The following is a 25,339-nucleotide window of genomic DNA, read 5'->3' on the forward strand; positions in this document are numbered from 1 at the left end:
CCCCCAGGGCCAGCAGAGAAAAGGCTCATCTGCAGATTTACCAAAATGTCTTTTATTTACATAAGTGGAAACCTCAATGTGCACCCAATTTCCCCACATGAGGGTCAGTCAGTGCAGCTGGGCAAGAAGCAATCTTCTCCAAGGGTAAACTGAGGCAGTACACGTGGGAGGGAGGGGCACTGCCTGCAGGGCCTCCGTCAGTCGGATGGGCACCCTGGTACCGGTGCACCAGCGGCTCAGGCCGCTGGCCCGCTGCCATCCTGAGTGACCCTACAGACATCTGGACCTAGCACACCTGCTTTGGCCAAAACCATGTGCACTCCCTCCCCTCAGGCTCACCACACTCATGTCAGGCCAGGTGCTCGGGCTGAGAATTGCCAACACCAAAAGGCTGGCACTATGAAGCTCCAGGAAACTGTCAGGCCCCAGGGCAAGAGCAGGTGCCTCGCAGGACCAGCTCTAGGCAACAAAGAGGGAGGAAGGGTGCCCTACTGCACAGGCCCTGCAGCTCCCTCCCAAGGCCAGGAGAGCCTCTCCCGATGACTGTCCCAGGAGGGGCCCACTCCTGAGCAGCCCTTTGGGTGCAGAGCCTCAGAGTCCAGCTGGAGCAGGCACGCTGGGGAGAGGCAGCTCCAGGGCGGGTGGCTCTGCAGACTGGGCTGGGCTGGGCTTCCGATGGTCCAGCTGCTCCAGCTTCTCACCCAACTGCGAGTAGAGCTCCTTCACAGCCTCTCCACTCTGCAGATAGACCCAGGTTGTGGGACCAGCAAGAACCCGCCAGCCCCGGGGCAGTCCAGAGGAAGGCCCCAGAGACCAAGCAAAGCACGGCAGGCCAGGGTCAGCATTCCCAGATGTGGAGGTCAAGCACCCACCTGGCCCGTGGGCTCCAGGGCCTTCTGCAGAGCCTCCAGCTTGGAGGGGGCTACCCTGGGGTGCAGGTGGAGGAGAAGCCGCAGTACATGCCGATGCACATTCTCCTTCCTGGAAAAGGCCAGGGCCGGGTGGAGACGAGGGGCTGAGAGGAGGACACACTGCCTTCCTCCAAGGCTCAGCCCAAATGCAGGGGAAAAGCCCCTTCCAGCTCCTCCTGCTGCCCTGGAGACAGGATTCCCCAACTATACCTGGGCAACCCTTTGGCAAGTGCAGCCATGGTGCCCGACAGACCCACCTGCAGCCCCTCACCTGCCAGGCTTCTGTGCACAGGAAAGTCTGGCTGGCCTGGCTTGCCCATGGCTGTGTGGCCTACCTAGGTGAGGCTGTGAGGAAGAAGCCATCGAAGAGGCTGCTGCAGAAATCCTCCAGGGCAAACTCGTCAGCCAGCAGCGCCAGGCTCCCAGTAAGCAGGTGGAGGAAGATATCGCTGAAGGCCAGGTCGCCGAAGGTTTCCACTGCAATCACAGCAGGTTGGCCTGGCCCAGCCACCACCCACCCCTTTGCCAGGGCAGATAATCTCTGCCCTCAGAAACCTGCCCCTGGGGCCTCCCCAGGGATTCCCAAGTACCCAGAGGTCAGAATAGGGTCCCAGGTGAGTGGGTGGTGGACTGGGGGTGGAGATGAAAACAGGGTGGCCCCTCCTGAAGGCTCTACCCAACGGTTGAGGGCTCTGGTCCGAACCAGCCCCAAGAGAGAGAAAAACCACAGCCCAACAAGGAAAAGGCAGGACGAGCCAAAGCACAGCCTGGAGGGAGCTCTTCCAAACCACCCAGCTATTCCTCAGGAGAAAAACAAATGCTTCCAAACCCCCTTTTTGAAGCTACTAACCCCAAAGCAGAAAAGACCATGAAGCCAACTGTAGCTAAGCCTTGCTGCACCAACACAACAAGGTACTGCCAGGCCCTGCCCGAGCAGACCTTAGGGGCGCCGTGCAGCAGCAGTCCCACATAGGCAGGGTAGCACCTGCAGCCTGGTCACGGCGTGGAGAACTGGTGCAGATGGGATGGGAACTAGATGCCACCATCCCTGAGACCTGCCAGGGCAAACCTGGCCGACACTGCCTGGACCAGTGGAGAGACATTTCAGAGAGACACAGGCACCTCAGGGGTGCCACTGTCAATGCCTAGATCTCTCCAAGCCCTAAAGCCTATGGGAGACCTGGGGGCAGGCAGGCAAGGCTCACGGCAGCACTCAGCCGCATCGACAATGCCTGCCAGATGCCACAGGAACACAGCCAACCCCAGGCATCTGACCCGAGAAGTGACAGCAAACCTGCTAAGAAGTGACCATCCTTCTTTTGTAGAGGAGCCTACAGACTGTTCAGAGTCACAGACCATGTGTCAGGGACTTCTCAGAGCTCAGAAATTCCCACAATCAGAAAATTCTAGACAACCCACGTCCATTCTGATTCATACTAAGAACAAGAGAGCTCCTCCTGAACATGATCAGAGCGGCACACCCCAGGGGCAGCAACGTGCTCCAAGAAAGACAGCCCACTGCCCGTCTCAACCCACTCCAAGTAGCCAGAACCAGGTGCGAGGAAGACAGGGTGCTGAACACACCTGGGACGAGGCAGGTCAAGGCGACTTGTAACCATGTCCCTGGAGACCTCACAATGCCAACAAGCAGCCAGCCCTTCAGCCCCCACTGCCCCCACCATTTCTCAGGTCAGATGCCTGGGGGTAGCTGTGTTCTGCTGGAGAGGCACAGGACAGGTTCCTGGGAGCCTGCAGAGGGGCCCTCCGTACAGAACATTGGCCTGGCCCTATGAGGCTCACTGAAGACTTCTGACCCCAGAGTGGCAAGGTGGTCAGTCTGTATTGTTTTAAAACAATAAACCTGCAGCCAGAAGTCACCAAGGCCCAGTCTGAGATGACTTAGTCAGATGGTGTCTGCACAGCCACGCCCACAGAGCTTCCTGCACACAGAAGCTGAAAGCAGGCAGCCAGCAACTGAGACACACGCCTGTGAGCCCAGGGCAGCAAGACCCAGGACTGTCACCAAGTGGGCACAGCATGCACCTCTCCAACAGGACAGTGGCCTTATTCCTACAGGCCCAGCCAGAGCCCTCCCTCTTCCTGGCTGGGTCACCTCCTCCAAGTGGTCCTGGGGGAAGTGGGCCTAAAACGGCCTTGGAGGGCACACTCCCTCTGCCCTCTGGGGACACAAGGAACCACATGCCCTTCAGAAGTTAGGATAAAATAACAGGCACGGTGGTGCACACCTGTGATCCCAGTGGCTTGGGAGGCTGAGACAGGAGGATCTTGAATTCAAAGCCAGCCTCAACTAAGCAACTCAATGAGACCCTGGCTCTAAATAAAATACAAAATAGGGCTGGGGATGTGGCTCAGGGGTTGAGTGCCCCTGAGTTCAATCCCCGGCACCAAAAATAGATAAATAAAAGTATTGGGTCCACCTACAACTAAAAAAAATAAATATTTAGGGCTGGGGATGTGGCTCAAGCGGTAGCACGCTCGCCTAGCATGCGTGCGGCCTGGGTTCGATCCTCAGCACCACATACAAACAAACATGCTGTGTCCGCCAATAACTAAAAAATAAATATTAAAAATTCTCTCTCTCTCTCTTTAAAAAAATAAAAAATAAATATTTAAAAATTAAAAGATAAAGGTGGCTCCTACACCCCTTTCTGTGGGAAAGATCACAAGACCCAAAACACAAGGCTAAGTAAGCAGCCTCTCACTTTCCTACTAAGATAAACTTCAGACAAGACTGAAAGTGACAACAGCTAAGGAAGGTGGGTGTGAGGGCAGGGACACAGTGGCCAGCAGCCTTCTGGGCCCCAGGAGGCCCCTGCCCAGCAGGATGCATGTCCGGACTCACCCAGCCCCGGCAGCAGGCGCAGGAGCGCGTTCTTGTTCCGCTGCTTGGTGATGTGCAGGACGTAGTACAGCCCCACCTCACAGGCCATGCGCTGCTCCTGCAGAAACCTGGGCAGATGGCGCCCAGGACCCGTCAGGCCCCTGCAGCGCTGGCCAAGCACAGCCCGCCCTGACACGCCCTGCTGGTGCCTCGGCACCTACTTGGTGAAGCTCTCGGGAAGCGTGCTGGGGTACACGACCGGGGCCTTCTCCTCAGCCGGAAGCTTCTGGTCCACGTTGAAAGTGTGGTCGTCCACCACAAAGGACATGAGCATGGGCAAGAACCTGGTGATGAGCTCCGCCTCCTGCAGGGACAAAGGCTGAGAGTCAGCAGCCCCTGGGTCCCCAGCCTGACTCTCCCCAGTGCAGACCCCCCACGAGGGCCCACACTGCACCCTTTCCTCGGGTCTGCCTGTCCCTTTCCAGGTGTTGCTTTGGGCACTGAGGGTTGAACCAGGGAGCTCTACCACTGAGCTCACACCCAGTTCTGTTTTGCTTTTTTTGGGTGGCGGGGGCACTGGGGATGGAACCCAGGGGCACTCGACCACTGAGCCACATCCCCAGCCCTATTTTTGTATTTTATTTAGAGACAGGGTCTCACCAAATTGCTTAGCGCCTCACTTTTACTGAGGCTGGCTTTGAACTCCGATACTACTGTCTCAGCCTCCCAAGCCATGGGGATTACAGGCATGCGCCACCATGCCAGGCCCAGTTCTTTTTAGTTTTTTAGACAGGACCTCACTAAGGTGCCTAGAGCCTTGCTTAAGTTGCTGAGGCTAGCCTCAAACTCACGATCCTCCTGCCTCAGCCTCCCAAGTTGCTGGGAGGACAGGTGTGTGCAACCCACCCGGAAGGTCTGCCCACCCTTGACACTGCTCGTACTTCTGGCTTTCTGAGACTCCCACCCAGCGCTGTCTGTGGACCCCCAAACTGGCATGATTACAGACCCTTATGGAAATGCCATGGGCCAAGTGTATATGGAGCAGCCCACCTCCCTACAGGTAGCCAGCCCTATCAAGACACCCCCAAAATCCCTGGTGTTTCTTAAAGGAAGCCCCCAGGAACACAGAGCTGGGACTGGAGGGGCCACCTCACCACGACTCGTAAGTAGCAGCAAAGCAAGGAAGCCAAATCCCATACCATCTTGGGCTCCTTGAAGACCTGGCTGTCAATCAGGTCCCAGGCCCCCTGGCCCAGGGCCAGCAGCCTAAGCAGCAGCAGGAGGTCAGGGCTGTCCTGCAGGGAAACAGTCCTTAACAGAAGTCACCAAGGTTATGCTGTCCTCCGACCGCACTCAATACTCAGTGGGATCTCTCCTGTCATGCCAGGACCCTGGGACCCCATCCAGGATCCCAACTGCCCCACTCACAGGATCAAAGCCAGCTCCACAGGTGGAGCCGTGTGTCAACACCAGGGCATGCACGCACTCACCCTGGGCAGCGTCTCCTGGCTGACAAGCTCCTGCAGGTGCCTGATGGTGCTCAGAGACAGCGTGTTGATGGCAAAGGGGTCGCAGAGGATCATGGACAGGTCCCTGAGGGAGCAGTCCTCAGCATGAACTGGGGAAGCCTGGCTGTCCTGCCCCTGCCTGCTGACAGTGTGCAGACCGCTGAGGGCAGGAGGGGTTGGGCAGGGAGGCTTAGGCACCACCCTGGGAGCTGCTCTCTTTCTGCATGGAGCAAGCAGATCGTACTCTGGTCCTCTCAACAAAATACACAAGGTTCGTAATTTATTCTGTTTTTTTCTTTTTTAATTTGTTTTTAACTGTACATGGACACAATACCTTTGTTTTATTTATTTAATTTTTTTATAAACGTGGTGCTGAGGATCAAACCCAGGGCCTTGCATATGCTACGCAAGCGCTCTACCACTGGGCCACAACCCCAGCCCCTGTAATTTATTCTTAATCCATTGAAAGCTCTTTCAAACTAGAGGTGAAAAGTAAAAAAAATAAAAAAGATTAAAAAAAAACCAAAAAACAAAAAAAACCACAAGGGCATGTTTTGCTTCTGAAAGCCTGGCCCAGACTGAGCTCAGTCAAGAAGCCAGAGTTCTAACAGAAGGGTGACAGACTACACAGCAACCAGCCAGAGGACACGGGGAGCCCTCAGCCTGGAGCAGGCCCCAAACTGCTGCAGACTCCAGGCCACTGGACCCCCACCCTGGCACCCTCAAGAACATGAGCCCTGCATCTGTGCAGAGACGAAGGTGTCTGCTGCCTAAACTCCTCCCACACGATCCCGTCCTAAGCCATGGGCTCAGGGGCCTGGCATGGCTCCAGCTAGCAAGAGTGGGAACACAGGATGCCTTACCCCAGGACTTGCTCCTGCCCTTTCTTCACTCCATCAAGAAACCCCTGCAGCTCCCGGGCTCTCTTGCTGTCTACAAACCGCTCTCGGATACAGGCATCCAGACACCAGGTGAACTGCAGGCAGAAGGGGCATCAGCAGGGCAGGACTGGACCCTCCCACAGCCAGAGGCAAGGCCTGAGACAGCTGCAGCCCTTTGCCTCCCTCAGACATAGCATTGCCTGAGGAGCTGAGACCAGAGGCAGAGGCAGACACAGGCCACAGACCCAAGCCTCACCCCAAGACCTAGGGGCCACAGGAGAGGGTGGGAAGATGCCCAGAGACAGAAAGCACCACAGAGCCCTCCTGGTGGACAAGGGACTTGCAGGAAGCAGGGAGTGTTCTTCCTGGGGACAAAAGCAGCAAGCCCCAGGACAGTGCAAGGAAGTGACCTGTCTTCTCCGTGAACCTCCCTGGTGTGCGTCAGGCACTGTAGCACTCAGAGCAGTGAGAGGCTCAGAGAAGGACACCAAAGGTCCCTGGGAAATGGTCCCAGTGCTGCCATGCCTGGGCTCGGAGACACAGGGCAGATGAAACCCCCTTCCTGGAACACCCTGGTACTTGCCAGGGAGAAGCCCCGTGGGCTGGGGGCTGGGAAGGGCCAGAGGCCAGCTGATGAGACAGAGGAACGGGGCACTGGTACAAGGTAGCCGGGGGGCGTGCACCCAGCTGCAGCAGAGATAGGCTAAAGGGCAGTGAGGCACCAAGACACCCAGGTCTCTGGCTCAGGCACATGGAGGATGCCACCCTCCCTGGTGGGGTGTGCAGAGATGCCAGCACACAGCTGGCAGCTGAATGGACAGACGGCTCAAGACATGAGCTTGGCACAGGTTGATGCCTGACTGGTTCCTACAACACTGCATGCCAGGGAAGCAGCAGGGGAGGACCCCTGAAGAAGTGACCACGGAGGCCGCACCTTGTGACAGGGGTCCACTGTGCAGATATCACCCACATCCAGATCATGCAGGGACATGAGCAGCTCGGCCCGCAGTGTGCAGTAGTGCACGTTCCTGGTTCGCAGGAAGAGCGTGCGCAGGAACTGGAGCACCATGTCGTACAGCTTCACGTTCTTCCCCACCATCTGCGTCAGCTTCTGCACCACCTGGCAGGAGAGACAGGCCACTGTGCCCAGAACACCGCCCACCCACCCTACACCCAGCCACCACACAGGTGGCCGAGTCCTGGGACAGCAACACTCCCTCCAGAGTGTCCTTTCTGGGCAGCTGGTGTCAGACACTGCCTCTTCTCAGGTGAAATGCCGCCACTCTGTCAGAGGTGGCAGGCTGTTACTTAGGATGGTGAGCCCACACCAGTCCCCATGGTTCCCTGAGAGGTCACAAGCCTATGACCTCAAGTACTTGCCTACCCGGTCAAGAGGGGCCAGGCAAGAGGCAGCACTGAGTGACATCCCAGAAGAACTCCACTGTGGGAAGACGCAGATGGCCCTGCTGCCTTAGGGCCTACACTCAAGGCCTGCAAGGCTGGCTGCCTGCTCCTCCAGGCTGTCCACCCAGCCCACATGGCTCCTGTCTCCCTGTCTTCAACTGCAGCTGGAGGCTGTGTGACGTCGTCCCACCACCAGCATCCAGGGCCACAAAGCACAGGCAGAGGCCCCAGGTGTACAAAACAAACAAAATCCAATTCCCCCTTCCCGCCGCTGGACGGCCAAGCAGGGACATGGGCACCTAGGCCCCTTGCACAGATAAGCCACTTCATTCCTCCTCAGGACAGCACTGGGGACCCCACTGTGCCGCCTCAGCCACCACAGAGCTCTGCTCAGCTGCTCCCTGGACGTGGCTCACTGGAACGAGGAAGGACCACAGGCAACCCCTTGGCCTGAGGCTCCCTGTCACAGCACTATAAAATCACAGAGCCCCAAGAACAGACTGCGAGGAACAACAGGCCACCACCAAGTGCCACAAGACAGAGCCCCTGCCAACTTGTGCACAGACACAGATGCTGGAGAAGGGCAGAGGGGCCTGTGACAGAGTAGGCCTGTGACTACGAGTCCAGCCAGCCCTCAGCTGTGAAGTCAAAACAAAATAAACGTCCAGTATGTCAGGACTCTGAAAGGATGCCTTCAAATCAGGAGGAGAAAGTAAGCAAGTCAGGAGCCGCGCAGTCAACGCGCGATGCTGGGGAGAAGCGGAGCCAACGGCAGGCGGCCACCTAGGAGAAGCCAGGAGACCAGGAGGGAAAACGTCAGGGACAAAAGCAGCAGCAGATGGAAATGTGGCTGGCCCGCCCGCCCGCCCAGTCTGAGGGAGGCTGGGCACGGCCCAGGATCTGATGCCAAGGCCACTTCTCTCCAGGAGCACTGACACCGAGGTGACCCAGAGACAACCCACACAGAAACTGGGCCCCGAGGCAGGAACTCGTGGGGGTGGATGCAGCAGGGGACGGGGTAGTGCCCCCTTATAGGAGGGAGGGAGGGAGGGGGTGGGAGCTGCTTCTCCTGTTCCTTTCTGCTCTTCGGACACTTTCGCACTGCAACTCTCACGTGTATAAAAATGTAGCTTTTTGAAAGAAGACACTTAGGACAAAGCAAGTAAAGAAATCAGCACCCAGTCACCAGAAGGAGGGCAGGGGAGTGTGGGGCAAGCTGGGGGAGGGGGAGCACTGCTCCGACAGCAATGGAATGAGAGGTTTACAAAGGACCTAACCGAGAATAAACAAGCACAAGGCAAGGGACAGAGGTCAGGGACAGCGTAAGCTACACACTCCTCCAACCCCACAGCTGCCGGTCCATGTGGCCAAGAGCCTTGAAGTCCCACTGGACCTACAGGCCACACTCATGGCTTTGGCACTTGAACTGTGGCAACTGAGGATGTGCTGAGGGCATGGAAGACCCACCAGATTTTAGACTCAGTGACCCCAAAATAAACATAGCTCAATGACAACACAGCTCAATGACAATCATTGACATTCAGTTACACACTGAAAGTAACTTTTTTTAACACATTAGTTTAAAAAGAAGATTAAGTTGATAGTAAACTGATGAGGCCCAAGGATGAAGGCCTGCAATCCCAGCAACGTGGGAGGCTGGCAGGAGGGAGGACCAAGCTTCAGGTCAGCCTGGTCAACGTAATAAGACTATCTCAAAACAAATAATAAAAAGAGCTGGGGGTGTAGCTCAGTGGTAGAGCACCCCAGTTTCAATCCCCACACCACAAAAATAAAATGAGTAGATCTTGTCTATATTTTCTTCATTAACCTGGGATGACTTAAATAATGTTTTACGTCTCTTCTAAATGCCTGTAATCCCAGCAGCTCGGGAGGCTGAGACAGGAGGATCACGAGTTCAAAGCCAGACTTAGCAAAAACGAGGCACTAAGCAACTGAGTGAGGCCCTGTCTCTAAATAAAATACAAAATAGGACTGGGGATGTAGCTCAGTGGGTGAGTGCCCAAGTTCAATCCGTGGTACTGCCCCCGCCAAAAAAAAAAGAAAGAAATCAAGCTGGGCATGGTTGTTTATGCCTGTGATTCAGGAACTTGGGAGGCTGAGGAAGAAGAATCACAGGTTCAAGGACAGCCTCAGCAACTTACCGAGTCCCTAAACAATTTAGAGACCCTGTCTCAAAATTTTAAAAAAGAGCTGAGATGTGGCTCAGTAGTTAAGTGATCCTGGGTTCAATCCCTGGTACCAGAAAAAAAAAAAAGAAGAAAAAAATAAATTTAACTAAAAAAATCCCAGTATAAAAAAACAGATATAAGTTATTGTTAAAAAAAAAAAAAAAAAAATTATAGTCCTGGGGATTGATCCCAGGGCCTCATGCATGCTAGACAAATGTTCTACCACTGAACTACATCCCCAGCCCAGTTATTGTAAATCTGAGTTCAGCTATAACACCAGCATTACTAATAGATGGAAACTTAAGTTCACTATTTAAGAATTCAGGGCTACGACTGTAGTTCAGTGGTAGAGCACCCACCTTGCACATGTGAGGCACTAGGTTCGATCCTCAGCACCAATTAAAAATAAATAAAGACACTGTGTCCATCTACAACAAAAAAATATCAAAAAAAAAAAAAAAAAAAAATTCAGCCATGGGAGCTAGGGTAGTGGCTCAATGGTAGAGCACTTGACTTGCACGTGTGAGGCACTGGGTTCGGTTCTCAGCACCACATATAAATAAATAAAATAAAAATCCATTGACAACTAAAAAAATTTTTTTTTTTTAATATTGTATTTATTTATTTTTTTTAAGTTTTCGGTGGACACAACATCTTTGTTTGTATGTGGTGCTGAGGAGGATCGAACCTGGGCCGCACGCATGCCAGGCGAGTGCGCTACCGCTTGAGCCACATCCCCAGCCTGACAACTAAAAAATATTAAAAAAAAAAAAAAAAAAGTAGTAGTAGTAGTAGAAGAATTCAACCACATTAACAAACTAAAGATTTAAAAATTTAGCTGGTAAGGATTGTGGCTCAGTGGTAGAGCACTTGCCTAGCAAGTGTGAGGCCCTGGGTTTGATCCTCAGCACCACGTATAAATAAGTAAATAAAATAAAGGTATGTGTCCAACTACAACTAAAAAAATAAATATTAAAAAAAAAAAGTTTAGCTGTTAGACCCTATCCCAAAACAAAAATAATTAATTTATTTTAAAGGGGCTGAAAGTATAGCTTAGTGGTTAAGTGCCCCTGGGTTCAATCACCTTTACCAAAAAAAAAAAAAAAAAACTTAAGGGCCAAGCAGAAGCTTTCTGGAAGTGGGGTGGGGCTGTCACTTTTCATTAAAGGCCTGTCTGTAGGCATTAACTTTGTTCCCATATAATCTCACTAAAAAGTAAAATGTACACAAACACACAACCAATCAACCTTTCAGGCCACACATTCCAGGAACAAACCCACACACTCAAAGCTCTGTGCATGCCCTGCCTCCCCTCACCTCGCCCTGGCGTCTGGTCTTGGGGGAAGGACTAAAGAAGTTGTGCAGGACAGACAGCTCTGTGCTGAAGAGTGCACTCTCCTTCTCCAGGATATACTGTTTCAGCAGTGGGGAGACTTCATCCCCAAAGAGTGCCTGGTTGTCCTGCCAGATCTGCCGCTTCACCTCCACAGCACAGGCTCGGTACAGTTCCTTGTCAGCCATCACCAGCTTCAGCTTCTTCTCAGGAACCTAAAGGACAAACACAAGCCCTGTACCCTCCTGCGAGTGGCACCTGTGTCCTCCAGGTCCCCCTCATGAAAACCACATTGGCCCAGCCCCATCCCAGGGTCCCTATAGGTGCAGGCAAACATACTGAACATCCACAGCTCTCTCTCATAACGACTTGAGATCCAAGTTTTGGTCTGCATGTGGCCCACTTGAGAGAAGCTGACTCAGGCAAGCTGCTCATCAAAACTCCCCAGAGCTAAGTAGCTACCTGCACCAAGCTGAGTCTGACTTCCATCAACCAAGGGCATGCAGGTAAGCTGGTCAAGCTGTACCTCATGGCACACAGGTCTCCCCGGAAGGGGTAGCACCAGAGCTCTCACCTTGGGCAGATGCTTCATGACACACATCACCACTGGCTGCAGAGATGGCATCTTGACCAGAGAAAAGCTCTTCTCTAGAAGATCTTCCAGCTTCTTGTACCTGCAAAGACTTGCACAACTGAGGGAGTGGGTCTCCACATGCAGGAGGCGCGATGGGGTGGGGGTGCTCCTCACACATAGTCCTAAAGGGACCATAAAAGTTGCCCAGTGGATTCCGAGGCTGCAAGCGCGGACCGACCTTTCCTCGGCCTTCCCCTCCGAAGCGATGGCTGACACTCGCTCCAGCAGCTTGTCCCGCAGCTCATCAAACACCGACTGGTGGAACTCCAGCCGCGGCGTCCCGTGCAGGTCCAAGAAAGGAAGGGCCGACTGCAGGGAGGGCAGCAGCACGCCATTCTCGGTCTGCGGAAGCAGAGCGCAGCGCGGTGAATTCTGCCGACCGTCCCCGCCCCTCCACCCCGGGCGGCCGCGGAGAGCAGCACCCGCCCGACCCGCACACCTGGAACTGCTCGATGGCCTTGAGCGGCTCGGTGCAGTTGGTCAGGGTCTCCTTTAGGTCCTCGCCGTTGGCCACGCCCAGGTCCTGCAGCCCCGCGAACATGGCCGAGGCCCCCGCCGTCGCCCGGCTCGGGGCCCCATCCCCGCACCGCTCCCCCGGCGCCGCCGCGGACGCCCCCGAAGCGCGCTCCCCCGGGCCTCGGGGGCCGCCGGAGCCGCGCTCCCCCGCCGCCTCCAGTTCGGCCAGGTCGCGCCCGCAGCGCGGCTCCGCACGGCCCGCACCGCCCACTTCCGCCCCGCACGGCCGGGGTCCGACAGCTAAACTGCTCCGGGAAAACGCCGCCGCGCCCGCACTCGGGTTCCGGGCATCTACGCGCCACCTCCACAAGAGACTGAGGGACGGCACGCGAGGGGCGGTGCCCGGGCCCGGGCTAGGGACGTGGCCCCGCCCACGCACGCACGTTCCGCCCCGCTGCCGCAGTCCGCCACGGGCCTGGTGGTCCTCTAACCCCAGACCACGTGCCTTGCGCGCAACTGCTGTCGGCTTGTGGATTTCAGAACCGACATTTTTCGAGGCAAATCTTATTTTTATAGTCACGAACAACTCTTGCTGATCTCACAGGAGCCTCTTGACTTTACGAATATTTTTGCTTGAGGAAGTGACGCATCTCTCTCTGTCCTAGAAGCTCCCTGCCTGGGTCGCGCCAGGTGCAGCACAAGTGTAGGACATAGTGTATGACTTTCAAGCTCCCTGAAATTTGACTTCCTCCAGGCAAAACGGGAACGAAGCCCACACTACAAACTTGCTGCATACGAAAATCTAAACGTGCCTCCAGTCGTGCCCAGGGTCCCTAGCAGAGATCTGGGAGCACAGTGAGAACACAAGCCACGTCCACCATGTTAGATTCTAATTACTGGGCTAATGTGGTTAACCCTCTTTGAACTTTGAATCAGAACCCAGGTTCACAGTGTCCCTTGTCCGTTGCAGAACACGAAGCTCATCCTGGCTGGTAGTCTCCCTGCTGCTAAGTTTGTAGGTACATGTACCCAGCATTGTCCCCCAGCTCTCAGCCCTCCACCCCACCACCATGTCCTCCCCGAGTTCTGACACACCAAACACTACTCCCTTTACATGTGCCTGTGCTGCTAATGGTTGTTCTACTAGAAATTTGGCCTTCTGACTAACCTGGCATTGGTGCAGTAATCCCAGCAGCTCAGGAGGCTGAGGCAGGAAAATTGCAAGTTCAAAGCCAGCATCAGCAACTTAGCAAGAAGCTGTCTCAAATTAAAAAAAAAAAAAAAAAAAAGCGGGAGGGGGGTGGTGGAGCTGGGGATGTGGTTCAGTGGTTGAGCACCCCTAGGTTCAATCCCTAGTACCCCCCCCCAAAAAAAAATCTTCCTACTGCTCAGCAAATATTTTTTCATACTTGAAAGCCCTTTCCTCCATGCTTCCTCCAGGAAGTTCTCCTCCCTCATCCCAACTGGAGGGGAATACTACATTCTTCCAGCTGTTACCACATCAGGCTTTGGATCCTGGGGGTGCCTGGTGGTTCAGCCCTAAGCAGGAGTCCTGTTCCCCTCTGGGGCAGAGCTTCCAAGGTCAGGGCTCCCACAGCTCTATCACTGTTGCTGGCCAAGTTGGTCAGCCCAGGGCCCGGAGCACTGGGGATTGACTTCCAGCTGGCATAGGCATGGAGGTGCTGGGAACTCAGACTCCCAGGGCTAGGGTTTCCTCTCTGCAAAAGAGGGTGGTGCTGCCCTCAAGGAACCAGCCAGGAGCAGCTAGGGCAAATGGTTTGCAGGGCTGAGTTCTGGGCCTGGTTGGGGGAAGGGCAACTGCAGAGAGGATACTAGAACAAGAGTCTCCCTTCTGGGAGGAGGGCAGGCCAGTGGTGATGAGGGGATAACAGCAGGCTGCTGCTTCCTGCAAGGGCAGGGACCTAAGGAGTAAAGTCCCAGGAGTCCATTGGCTATGGCCTTGGCCTGAATGTCCTTAGATCAAGGACAGGTAAGCAAGCCCAGTTGGGTCTTCAGGTCAAGCTGGTCCTCTGGGCCCTCCCTGCTGGCTTGCCGCGCTAACCCCACCTCAAGATGGCAGTTCAGGGAACCCCAACAGTTAGCTCCTCACCTCAGCAAGTAGCCCGACTCTTAGGTAGACTGGCAGCTGGACCAATCCCCTGGGTGTCATGACCGGGTGGGGAATTCTGCCAGAAGTTAAGGGTTAATCCCAGGATGCTACCCTAGAGTACCCTAGAAAAGGGAGCTCTCTGAAAGAATGGCCAAAGGAAACCCCTGGACAGGGAAAGCCCACAAAGGGCAGGGAAGCAACAGGCTTCTTCAGGACAACCCACTGGGCAATGCCAGACAGACAGACACACACAATGGAGTGTGGGAGAACAACTGCATCTCAGTACAGCAGGGGATGGGCAGGTGGGGGTCTGGGCTGGGCTCTCCTTGTCACAGCCCACAGAGGGTCTGCTGGTCAGAAAGGGAATCAGTGGTGCCTGGAGGGTCAGAAGACCAAGCCCCAGGCCCCAAGTTCCAGGAGGAGGCTCCAAGGGAGACCAGCATTCCACTAAATAACAAGCCAAGCCAGCAGGGCCCAGCAGGCTTAGAGCGTGCAGAAGGGGCCTGTGTCGTGGCGCTTGGGTCTTCGCACACCCTGTATGACCACTCCAGGCGCAGAGGGGAAGCGTGAATTGTAGCAGTCCTCCACATAGTAGGCAGCCGGGCCCGGGGTTTGGGCTGTAAAGAGAGAGGGCTGGGAGACCACCAAGAGCAGCAGCCAGCCCCTGGGCCCTCGTCCTCAGCCCTCCACAGCACCCCGCCTCAATGAACCCAAGTCTCCTTACAGGAACTGAACCAGGAGGCAAAGGCAGGTGAGCGCGGGTTCTGCAGACGGTACCCGGGAAGGATGTCGTAGGTGTTGGGGCTGGGGCGCTTCTCAGCCGGAGCCTGCACAGAAGCCTGGGGCGGGAGATGGGCACGAGGGCCCCTGCCCCGGAGCAGGCCTGGGCGGGCAAGGCCCGAAAGAGTCTTGGAAATGCTTCGGCGACGGCCTCCGAAGCTGAAGGCCGGGAAGGAAGTTCGGCTGAGCGGCCCATCATCGGCGGGAGATGGCCACTGGAAGGAGGCAGGAGGCCAGAGCTGCAGGGCCCTAGCCTGCAAGCTGCCCTGCTGCTTCCCCAACCTGGTCAGGCCACGCGGCCCTCGCGCCCCGCCCGCGGGGCCCTGCGCACCACCTGGCCCCGCCCACCAGGCTCGCCGGCCCCTCCCCACCACCTAGGCGCCGGGTGACTCATCCCCACCCCGCTGGCTGGCCGTCCCCGCCCACTCCACTGCTAGTCCCCCGCTGCACCTGCGAGCGCGCTCCGCACCTTTTGCTCTCGGTTAAAGTCGGCCTTCTGCGGGAACGGGCTTTCGTTCTGAAGCCACATGGTCTGCCACGCCCTGCGGCCGCCGCCCTCTGTGGTGGAGTAATCGTCGGTGGGCGCTTCAGGGAGGGACGCACCCATTCCCAGGCTGGGAATCCCAGGAGCTGGCTGCGGGGAGCCAGGAAGGAAGGGGACACGCACCTCGGCCCGGGTGCTTGCAGCCAATGCTGTAGTGGGGGTGAGGGGAAGATTCTCGCACCGACGCGTTGGGCACCTCGTACTTGGTGGGGCCGGGGACGTCCAGGTCGATAAGGATCGGGGGGCGTCGCTCTAGCACTGGCAGCAGGAAGCAAGCTCTGGGCCTGGGTTTCTCCCGGTAGTCTGCTCCCTGCCCCTTAGTTTCCAGACCATCTTGGGGGCGGGGGTAGTTTAGCCAGAGCCCTCACTCACGCAGCTCCTTCAGGGTCCCGGAGCAGATAGGGTGGCACGTCTTGGGGGTGCATGTTCCTAGCCTGAGGCCGGCTGAGGCTCCCTTCCTGTTTGGCAGCCGCATCTCATCCGCGCTTCTCAACACCACAGTAGCCTCAGGCCTGCAAGAAAACCGGCAACCACTGTTCACTCAGCCCACTGGCTGTGCCCAGTTCCCCACCTGGTAACGCCCCCTGATATTACTGGGTGGGACATAGAGGCTTCTGACTAAGGGGGCCATGAGTCCAGTGTTTGCCCCCATTGATGTAGAAATTTGCCAGGAATTTCACAGCCTTCTGGTCAAAATTCATCCTCCATACAGAGCTGTCTTCCTGAGGGCACTCCCAGGCTTTATGACTTCATTAGCCATCAAGGGGCCCCCTCTGTTGCCAGGAGCTCCTTGGGGAGGGAGCATTGTCCAACCCAGTAGAAGCTGCCCCAGGGGCCCCACCCGTAAGAGGCCCCTCCCCCAACCTGCTGAGTCAAGGGTGGGGGAGGGGCTGTCTGTCTAGAAGATCCCTAACCTTCCCCAGGGCTCCAGCGTCGGCCTCCTATACCACCCTCCCCACTTCTTGCCCCAACCCTTTCTCCTTTCCTGTACTTTGGGGCCTCCTGGGGGCTGGGCCCCACTTGAACAGGGTTTCTGGGAGGTTTGAGTCCCAGGCTGATAGTGACTGTTCACCAAGTCCTGCAGGTTACCAGGTGTTGGGGCCAGCCAGAGGAAGAAGGGCAGAGGGAGGGGTCCAGGAAGGCTGCCTGGAGGAGGAGGAGGAGGAGCTGCTGCCCTGCTTCCCCTGTAGGGCCAAGTGAAAACCTGTCTTCTGGAGGCACAAAGGCCAGCAGGGGCCTGGAGCTGTAGGTTCCCAGGTGAACTGAGCTGCCCAATCAAGCTGCAAGCAGTAATGATCCTGAGGGAGCAAGTGTGCACTTAGGAACCGGAACCCTTACCCATAGCCTCTGGTGCTGACGGGCCGGCCAACCCCAGCCCTGACCTCCACTCTAAACAGCAGGTTGGGGATGTAGCTCAGTGGTAGAGCACTTGCCCAGCATATGCAAGGCCCCTGGGCTCAATCCCAGGTACAGAAGAAAAAAAAAAAGAAATCTCCGCCTCTCCAGTCCCTCCTACCCAGCACTGCCTCTGCCTGGCACTCTGGAGGATGGGCGGATGCATGTTGAGATGGCCAAGGGTTCCACCTGCTAGGCCTTGGGCTGCCTTCCGTGTTGTGTGTACTTTGAGAACATAACCGTGATCGTGTGCTGTGTAGTGTGCTGGGGAAGCCCTGTGTTGCTGCTTAGGCGATGAATGGCAATGCACACACCTCTGGCTGAGCGGTCAGAGCACTTCCTCAGGGTAGCTTGCAGGGTCTTGTTCCAGCTTGACCTGTATTAGCCAATTGTACTCCAGAAGGTGTCTCCTAGCAGTGAGGCTTAGATGCTGCCTTCTCAGCATTTGATCAGCGTTTACTTGATTCGGTGGACTTCTCTGCTACACTCTGGCACTCGGTTGTTGACTGGGCTTTTCTGGACATGTTCACAGTATGTTTGTACTGTAACCTTGGGGGTAGATCACTCAGGGTGCATATTTTCCAGTTTGTAGTGTGGCTTGTTATATTGTTTGTGCTATTTTTTGACAGAGGGGATACTACTAATTTTTTTCTATATGATGGTTAGAAAGTTCTTCCTGTACCTAATTTTTAAAAAATCAGGATTTGTTCAAAGTGGAAAATAATGTGCAGCTCCAGCAGAAAGAATCCAAAGACAGCCCCACACAGCTGTCCAGGTGGGACCCCCAGACTCAAAGCTGACCTCCTCAGGGAGAAGGACTGGGGTTTAAAAAAAAAAAAACCCTAAGGTGGGGGCAGGTGACCTGGAGGGGAGGTCCCTTTGGGGTTGCCAGAGTCCAGTCCCCTCCCAGTCTGTTTTCAGAGCACTGAAGTAGGAGGAGTCTTTGCAAGACCCCCTGCCTTGCCAATACAGCTTCCTAGACTGGTGCCTGGGAGCACTCACAGGGTTAACAGGTGGCCTGACCAAGAGGGAGCCCAGCAGTGCTGGCTCCTTCACAATGGTTGCCAGGTGACTGGACTCCTCTCAGGGAAGAGAGCCAGATGCAGAAGGGGCTGAGCCAGCAAGGGCGGAGTTGAGGCAAAATGACAGCTACCCAGAAACACAACCTCTTCACACCAGAGCCTCACTACATCCCTGGGTAAGAACTACCTCAAGCTCCAGAGGGAGGCTGGGGTCAGAGCAGGATGCAGCAGCAGGGCCTGGCCTCCAGGGTGTTGAAAGTCAACGTTGCAGGGACCAAAGACCAGGGTGGGGCTAGGGGTATAGCTCAGTTGGTAGAGTGCTTGCTTCGCACGCACAGGCTCTGGGTTCAATCCCTAGCACCACAAAAAAGAAAAAAGACAGACCAGGGTGACCAGGGAGCCAGAACTGAGGCCCAGCCAGAGGGCTGAAGAACACTGGGGCAGGAAAGCTCTGGGTGGGGCTGAAGAGGAGGGCTCAGGCCTCACCCTTCCCTGCTGGCCTTGGTCCCGAATGCCATACCAGGTGGCCAGCATGTCCATCAGGAGCAGAATCTGGGGCAACCAAACAGCTGGTAGAGATTGGCTAAGTAAGTGCCAGTCGCTCCTCCATAAAGCTCCCGATTTAGAGATGAGATAAACCTGAGCCAATTTGCCTCATTAGGTAACCTCCTCAAGTCAAAAATAAAAATCCTAGCCTATAATCCCTGAGACTTGGGAGGCTGAGGCAGGAGGATCCCAAGTTCAAGGTCAGCCTCAGCAACTCAGTGAGACCCTCAGCAGTTTATCAAGATTTTGTCTCAAAAAATATAAAAGGAGCCAGGTGTGGTGGTGCAATGTGATCCCAACAAATTGGGAGGCTGAGGCAGGAGGATCATAAGTTGAAGACCAACCTCAGCAACTTAGCCCTAAATTTAGACTTAGTGAGACCCTGTCTTAAAGAAGAAAAAGGCTGAGGATTTAGTTCAGTAGTAAAGCAACCCTGAGGGTTCAATCCCCAGTACAAATAAGTAAATAAATGAAGACTGGGGATGTATGTAACTCAATGGTAGAACCCCACCAGGTTCAATCCCCTGTACCCAAAATATAAAAATAAAAATCCTTTCGCCAGGCACAGTGGTGCACACCTATACTCTCAGCTATTCAAAGACTGAGGCAGAAGGATGGCACATCCCAGGCCATCCACTTGACAACTTAGCAAGATCCTAGCTCAAAATAAAACAAAGGGCTGGGCTGGGGCTCAGCAGCAGAGGCTTGCGTAGCATGCGTGAGGCCCTGGGTTCCATCCCCAGCACCACAAAGTAATAAAAATCAAGCAGCCCTCTCTGGAGTACACACACCCATGCACATGCACACAGATGCACACCTAGGGGAGAGACTAAGGGGCCTGGGCCACCTCTTAACAATGGTCACTGCTGGGGCAGGTAAGGCAGCTGGCACAGAGGCATACACTGGCCTTGCCACCTTTTCAACCACTTGGCCTGTGTTAACCTTGGCAGCTTCTAAAAAGACATGGGGTACAAGCATGCCAGGGGTGCACCTAGCATGCTTGACACATTGAAGCTCTGGGTTCATCCCCAGCCCCACATAAGGGGAGGGTAAAGAAGGGCTGGGGCTGGGGCTCAGTGGTAGAGCCCTTGCCTAGCACATGTGGGGCACTGGGCTCGATCCTCAGCACCAATACAAATAAACAAATACAATAAAGGCATGCTGTCCATCTACAACTACAAAAATTTTTTTAAAAAAAGGAGGAGTAAAGCTAATTCAACCAAGATGATGGTGTTTGCCTATAGTCCCAGCTATTTGTAAAGCTGAGGGTGGGGGGCCACTTGAGCCAGTTCAAGGCCATCCTGGCAGCATAGTGAAACCCTGTCTCAGGGGGAAAAAAAAATCACTCCTTGGGTTATCACACAGGCCTCTGGCAAGACGGAGCACCTAGATTCCCCCTGAGGCTAAAGGACTTTTCCCCTTCAAAGTCCTGGCCATAACTTTGTGCGGGGACCAGCTGGGGTATAATGGACTTCCTTCTGCCTGGGCTCTGTGCTGGGACAAGTCACCATCCCTGAACTTGCTCCTGCAAGACGAAGCTCTCCAATTCCCTTGTCTTTGACACTAGGATCAGAGAGGGGGTGGAAGATGGTAGGGAATAGGCTAGAAGACAATCTGATGGCAGTGATGACAGCAAATCTCAGCTCTGGGCCAGACACATTCTCACCATTTGAGCTTAAGAGCACCAGAACACAGCTCCCACAACCCACTTTTATTATTTATTTATTTATTTATTTTGGTACTGGGGATTGAACTCAGGGGCATTCAACCACTGAGCCACATCCCAGCCCTATTTTATATTTTATTTAAAGACAGGGTCTCACTGAGTTGCTCAGCGCCTTGCTGAGGTTGGTTTTGAACTCAACAATCCTCCTGCCTCAGCCTCCTAAGCTGTTGGAATTATAGGCGTGAGCCACCAGACCTATCCCACCACCCCCATTTCACAGGTGAGGTCAGGTAACCTGCTGCAGGTCAGGAAGCTGCTGAGTAGCAGGCAGGCTGGATCTATCTGCATCCTGATTGCAAGAACCTTGCCCAGGGATCTTCCCTTGCCAACCAGCCCTGCCTCCTTTTTCCTCTGCAGCTATGCCGGCTTCTATCCACAGCTGCGTTACCAAGTGGGGAACACCTATGGGCGCACCACAGCACAGCTGCTCACAGATCCCAGCGTGCAGAAGAGCCCCTGCTCTGTTCTCTCCCCTATATCCAAGCCCAGATTCATTGAGGACTTCAGCAAGTCTAAACCCCCCTTCATCCCCTGCAGGGACCTGAATGAGCCCTATATCCCCCACTACACTGGTGAGCTGCTGGCCCCTGCTCCCTGCCCTGCCCCTTCCTGTGCCCACCTTCCTGTCCATGTGGTTACTAGCTGCCATGTCTGTACAGGTCTGAAGCCATACAAGAACTTTGAGATCCTGGGCCAGCTCCCACCCCAGGAGGTGGGTGCACAAGGGTCTCCAGAGAACATATCCAGACAGGTTCTGCTGCCGGCAGGTTTCATGCCCTACCCTCCCTACCCCCCATGCCCACCTGGCAGGAAGGGGTACTCTGGACAGTTGGGACACCCAGGCCTGCTGCTGGCATATGGAGAAGATGCGTGGAAGACCGCTGCCTCTGTCCCTGAGGTTCCAGGGCAGTCCCAGGTGACTGGAGACATGCTGGCATTGGACTCGCACCCCGGCCCCCAGACCCAGGTGGGAGCTGGGTGGTGATTTGCCCCTTCCCCCTTCCAGCTGCACCACTGCAGGAGGGACGAGTACCTGCCCCCACCCCACAGGCAGGAGACTCTAGATGTAGGCAGGTTCCAGCGGCTACCCCAGTTGGACCACCCCAACCTGATCCAACGCAAGGCTATCTCAGGTGGGTGCTAGGGCCTGGGCTGGTCCCTCAGTAGGTCACAGGGGTCCAGGTGAGATGGAGGGGGTGAGGGACTGAGGCTCCTGCCCTCCACCTTCCATACTCCCTAAACAGGCCATCCTGTCCTGCCTCAGCTATTTCTTTGAGCCCAGCTGCTCCCAGGAGGTGCTCCTTGACCTGTCTACACCCTCAAGACAGTCACTAATGTTTAGGAAAGGTTGACCAGCTTCCCTCACACCCCTGGGGGCAACTGGGTATACCCAGAGGAAAACCAAGGGGACCTGGGTGGGACCCTGACAGCAGCCCACCCCCAGGCTATGCTGGCTTCATACCACGGTTCACTTGGGTGATGGGTGTTAATTACCGCGATGGAGTCACACAGGCTATGGACGAGTTCGACAAGAACCAGGTAGGAGACCAGGAGACCACCATCCAGGCCCCTCCCAGGTGCCCCACCCGCACCCAAGCTAGGCCTGCACTCCCCCTCAGCAGCCCCTCCTGAAGGGATCACAAAGCCAGGCTTCCAGAGAGGCCTGGGGAAGGGTTCTACCTGGCTCAGAGGCCCCCATCCTAACAAGGTCTGGGTCTGTCACATATTTTGACAAGGGCTAGGGAAACAGGAAGACCTATGAGCACCATCACCCTTTTCTGAGAACTAGTCCTGGGATATGGTAGCCCTTCCCTGTAGTCCCAGCAGCAGGATTGCAAATTCAAGGCCAGCTTGGGTAATTCAGCAAGACCCTGTCTCAAAATTATAAGGGCTGAAGATGGAGCTCAGTGGTAAATCCCTCCTGGTAACATGTCCCACCAGCCAGCCTTTTGCTTCCAAGGTGGGTAGTGGAGGCAGGGTTTGTCAGCACCTGTTTTGTCTGCCCAGTTCCTGTTCAGAAATCCAGTCTGTTCTTTGGGTGAGAGGTTGCCCAAGAACCACTGGCCAAACACCACCATCTACAACAGCCAGGGCTTGATCCCGTTCTATATGGGCTTCATCCCTCGTGAGTACTGCTCCCAAGAATCTACTGGTCACTTCCCTGATCCTGTCCTTGGGTGTGGCAGGGGTGGGGGTGGCGGTGATGATGGGGTTGGGAGGCCCCATGGGGCCTTGGTCCTTCATTGTTGATGCAGTCCTGCTGTCTGGCCATGTTGTCCCACCATCCTAAGCCTGTAAGGGGTTCACCAGCCCTGCTGAATTTCTGGACAGAGGTCAGCTGGCATAGGATTACCCTGGTCCTCTGGTTCCCTGGACAGGACGGGCCAAGTGAGCCCTGCAGGAGCCATGTGCAGACCTGCCCCAAGCCCTTGGCAAGCCTAAGCCAACTACAGTCTTGCTCCCTCACAGACATGCAGGACAACTACGCGCTGACCTTTGGCAACAGCACCCGCAAGGCCTACCGGAAGGAACTGGAGAGGCGAACCGCACACTGAAAATGCTTTAATGGTGATGTCTGTACAGCATGTGATGTTAGGACAGAAGGACAGCAAGTGCACAGTGAGATATGGCCTGCAGAACAGCTGAATGAATAAAGAGTCCACACTGCTTCCACGCTTTACCCGTGACAGACAGCTGCTCTAGGCCACCTCCTCCTCAGCCTCCTCCTCAAACTCGCCCTCCTCCTCCGCCGTGGCGTCCTGGTACTGCTGGTACTCAGACACCAGGTCATTCATATTGCTCTCGGCTTCAGTGAACTCCATCTCGTCCATGCCCTCACCTGTGTACCAGTGCAGGAAGGCCTTGCGCCGGAACATGGCAGTGAACTGCTCCGAGATGCGCTTGAACAGCTCCTGGATGGCGGTGCTGTTGCCAATGAAGGTGGCAGACATTTTTAGCCCCCGGGGCGGAATGTCACAGACAGCTGTTTTCACATTGTTGGGGATCCACTCCACAAAATAGCTGCTGTTCTTGTTCTGGACATTAAGCATCTGTTCATCCACCTCCTTCATGGACATGCGGCCCCTGAACACAGCAGCCACTGTTAGGTAGCGGCCATGGCGGGGGTCGCAGGCGGCCATCATGTTCTTGGCATCAAACATCTGCTGGGTGAGCTCAGGCACCGTCAGGGCACGGTACTGCTGGCTGCCCCTGCTGGTCAGGGGGGCAAAGCCAGGCATGAAAAAGTGCAGGCGGGGAAAGGGCACCATGTTCACAGCCAGCTTCCTAAGGTCAGCATTAAGCTGTCCTGGAAAGCGCAGGCAGGTGGTGACCCCACTCATGGTGGCAGACACCAGGTGGTTAAGGTCACCATAAGTAGGTGTGGTCAGCTTTAGGGTTCTGAAGCAAATGTCATAGAGGGCTTCATTATCAATGCAATAGGTTTCGTCTGTATTTTCTACAAGCTGGTGGACTGAGAGAGTGGCATTGTAGGGCTCAACCACTGTGTCCGACACTTTAGGGGAGGGCACCACACTGAATGTGTTCATGATCCTGTCTGGGTACTCTTCCCGGATCTTGCTGATGAGAAGGGTACCCATCCCAGAACCAGTCCCCCCACCCAGGGAGTGGGTCAGCTGGAAACCCTGCAGGCAGTCACAGCTCTCTGCCTCCTTCCTCACAACATCCAGCACAGAGTCCACCAGCTCCGCGCCTTCTGTGTAGTGCCCCTTGGCCCAGTTGTTCCCAGCACCACTCTGACCTATAAAAAGAGAACAAGTTATCATACTTGCTAAGTATGTGATCACTACTGGTCTCCAACACACATACCAAATGACATGGTGAGATTATGCCCTGGACATAAGGAAAACGAACCCAAGTAATACCACAGCAGCCCGTACCACCAAAAAATTAAATCAGGCGTCAAAGTTGAGGCAGTTTAATAAAACCCTCAGTGGGAAACCCTGGCCAATTCCCAAGGGCAGCCACACAGCTAACATGATATGGAGATTACATCTACCCCTCCTTGCCGGAAGGCAGACAGCTGGGCCTGCCTCCAAAGCGGCTTTAGGCAGAGACTGAGTGACTCAGAGGGCAAGAGGTGTCCAGGGGGCCCCAGCTATGTAATTCCAGCAGCGGTGTCCTTGGGGAAGCCCCTTAACCTTTGAGCCGCCCAGGTTAGCAAGCCGTGCCCAGCCCCCACCCTTATTTACCGAAAACGAAGTTGTCTGGCCTGAAGATCTGCCCAAAAGGGCCCGAGCGCACCGAGTCCATGGTGCCAGGCTCCAGGTCCACGAGCACAGCGCGGGGCACGTACTTGCCACCTGCCGGAAGAAGAGGGTCAGCGAGGGGAGGCCCGCGGGGTCGCAAGAGGGACTGGGGCGGGGGTCTCACCGGTGGCCTCGTTGTAGTACACATTGATGCGCTCCAACTGCAGATCGCTGTCCCCGTGGTACGTGCCGGTAGGATCGATACCATGCTCGTCGCTGATCACCTCCCAGAACTGCAATCGATGAGGGCAGGCCGGGCAGGCGCAGGCTGAGTCACGGCGGCCGGTGCGCCGGGAAGCGGCCCCGCCCCGGATGGGTGCGGCAGGCCCTCCCCTCCCCCGCCTGCGCGCCCCGTCGCCAGGCCCACAGAGCCTCCGAGTCCACCCCCATCCCCGCTAGCCGCCCAGGTACGGGCCCGGTCCCGCGCGGGCGCTTGGGCCGCAATGCGGGGCGCCGCCCGGCCAGCGGTGCCGCCATCTTCCCCGGTCGGCCGGCTGATCTCCCTCCCCCAGGGCTCGCCCAGCCAGGTCCGCAGTATCCCGGACCCCCACCTTGGCGCCGATCTGGTTGCCGCACTGCCCGGCTTGCAGGTGCACGATCTCCCTCATGGTGGCGGCTGCGCGGGAAGCAAGAGGAACTGAAAAAGCGGAAGAGCAGACGCGCAGAGTGCTACAACCGACGCTCCGCCAGTGCTTATATACCCATCGCGCCCGCCTCTACCAACCCTGGATTGGGCCCCCAGAACGAGGCCGGCAAGCGGGCTCACTTGATTGGTTATATCACCATCAAT

At 55.7% G+C, this 25,339-nt stretch overlaps 4 protein-coding genes across 5 annotated transcripts; 1 reads left to right on the plus strand and 3 right to left on the minus strand.

The window, feature by feature from the left end:
* Positions 1–30: 30 nt before the first annotated feature.
* Nelfb (negative elongation factor complex member B) lies at positions 31–12,310 on the minus strand. Its single transcript, XM_046465507.2, has 13 exons — positions 12,142–12,310; positions 11,881–12,044; positions 11,643–11,742; positions 11,053–11,283; positions 7,077–7,262; positions 6,125–6,237; positions 5,244–5,346; positions 4,953–5,048; positions 3,975–4,117; positions 3,775–3,881; positions 1,247–1,388; positions 873–981; positions 31–738 (listed from the first exon to the last, which is right to left on the minus strand). The coding sequence occupies exons 1-13, from the start codon at positions 12,241–12,243 to the stop codon at positions 592–594; spliced, it is 1,743 nt and encodes a 580-aa protein (XP_046321463.1). The 5' UTR covers positions 12,244–12,310; the 3' UTR covers positions 31–591.
* A 2,214-nt stretch (positions 12,311–14,524) lies between these two features.
* On the minus strand, positions 14,525–16,313 carry Stpg3 (sperm-tail PG-rich repeat containing 3). Of its 2 annotated transcripts, XM_046465509.2 has the most exons (6): positions 16,187–16,313; positions 15,965–16,104; positions 15,716–15,850; positions 15,518–15,606; positions 14,993–15,263; positions 14,525–14,885 (listed from the first exon to the last, which is right to left on the minus strand). In XM_046465509.2, the coding sequence occupies exons 1-6, from the start codon at positions 16,291–16,293 to the stop codon at positions 14,752–14,754; spliced, it is 876 nt and encodes a 291-aa protein (XP_046321465.1). In that variant the 5' UTR covers positions 16,294–16,313; the 3' UTR covers positions 14,525–14,751. The 2 variants fall into 2 exon arrangements, with proteins under 2 accessions (XP_046321465.1, XP_046321466.1); XM_046465510.2 differs by having other exon boundaries at positions 15,518–15,741.
* A 59-nt stretch (positions 16,314–16,372) lies between these two features.
* Cimip2a (ciliary microtubule inner protein 2A) lies at positions 16,373–23,485 on the plus strand. The gene is made up of 6 exons (XM_058585880.1): positions 16,373–18,185; positions 20,639–21,197; positions 21,288–21,414; positions 21,726–21,820; positions 22,289–22,406; positions 22,751–23,485. The coding sequence occupies exons 1-6, from the start codon at positions 18,130–18,132 to the stop codon at positions 22,834–22,836; spliced, it is 1,041 nt and encodes a 346-aa protein (XP_058441863.1). The 5' UTR covers positions 16,373–18,129; the 3' UTR covers positions 22,837–23,485.
* Tubb4b (tubulin beta 4B class IVb) lies at positions 22,829–25,254 on the minus strand. The gene is made up of 4 exons (XM_046465511.2): positions 25,101–25,254; positions 24,674–24,782; positions 24,493–24,603; positions 22,829–24,041 (listed from the first exon to the last, which is right to left on the minus strand). Exons 1-4 carry the CDS (start codon positions 25,155–25,157, stop codon positions 22,981–22,983), a joined length of 1,338 nt encoding a protein of 445 aa, XP_046321467.1. The 5' UTR covers positions 25,158–25,254; the 3' UTR covers positions 22,829–22,980.
* Between the last annotated feature and the right edge of the window lie 85 nt (positions 25,255–25,339).

The sequence above is a fragment of the Marmota monax genome, unplaced genomic scaffold (genome assembly GCF_021218885.2).
Source record: "Marmota monax isolate L192 unplaced genomic scaffold, Marmota_monax_Labrador192_F-V1.1 WCK01_AAM20220418_F8-fsc00167, whole genome shotgun sequence".
Lineage (NCBI taxonomy): Eukaryota > Metazoa > Chordata > Mammalia > Rodentia > Sciuridae > Marmota > Marmota monax.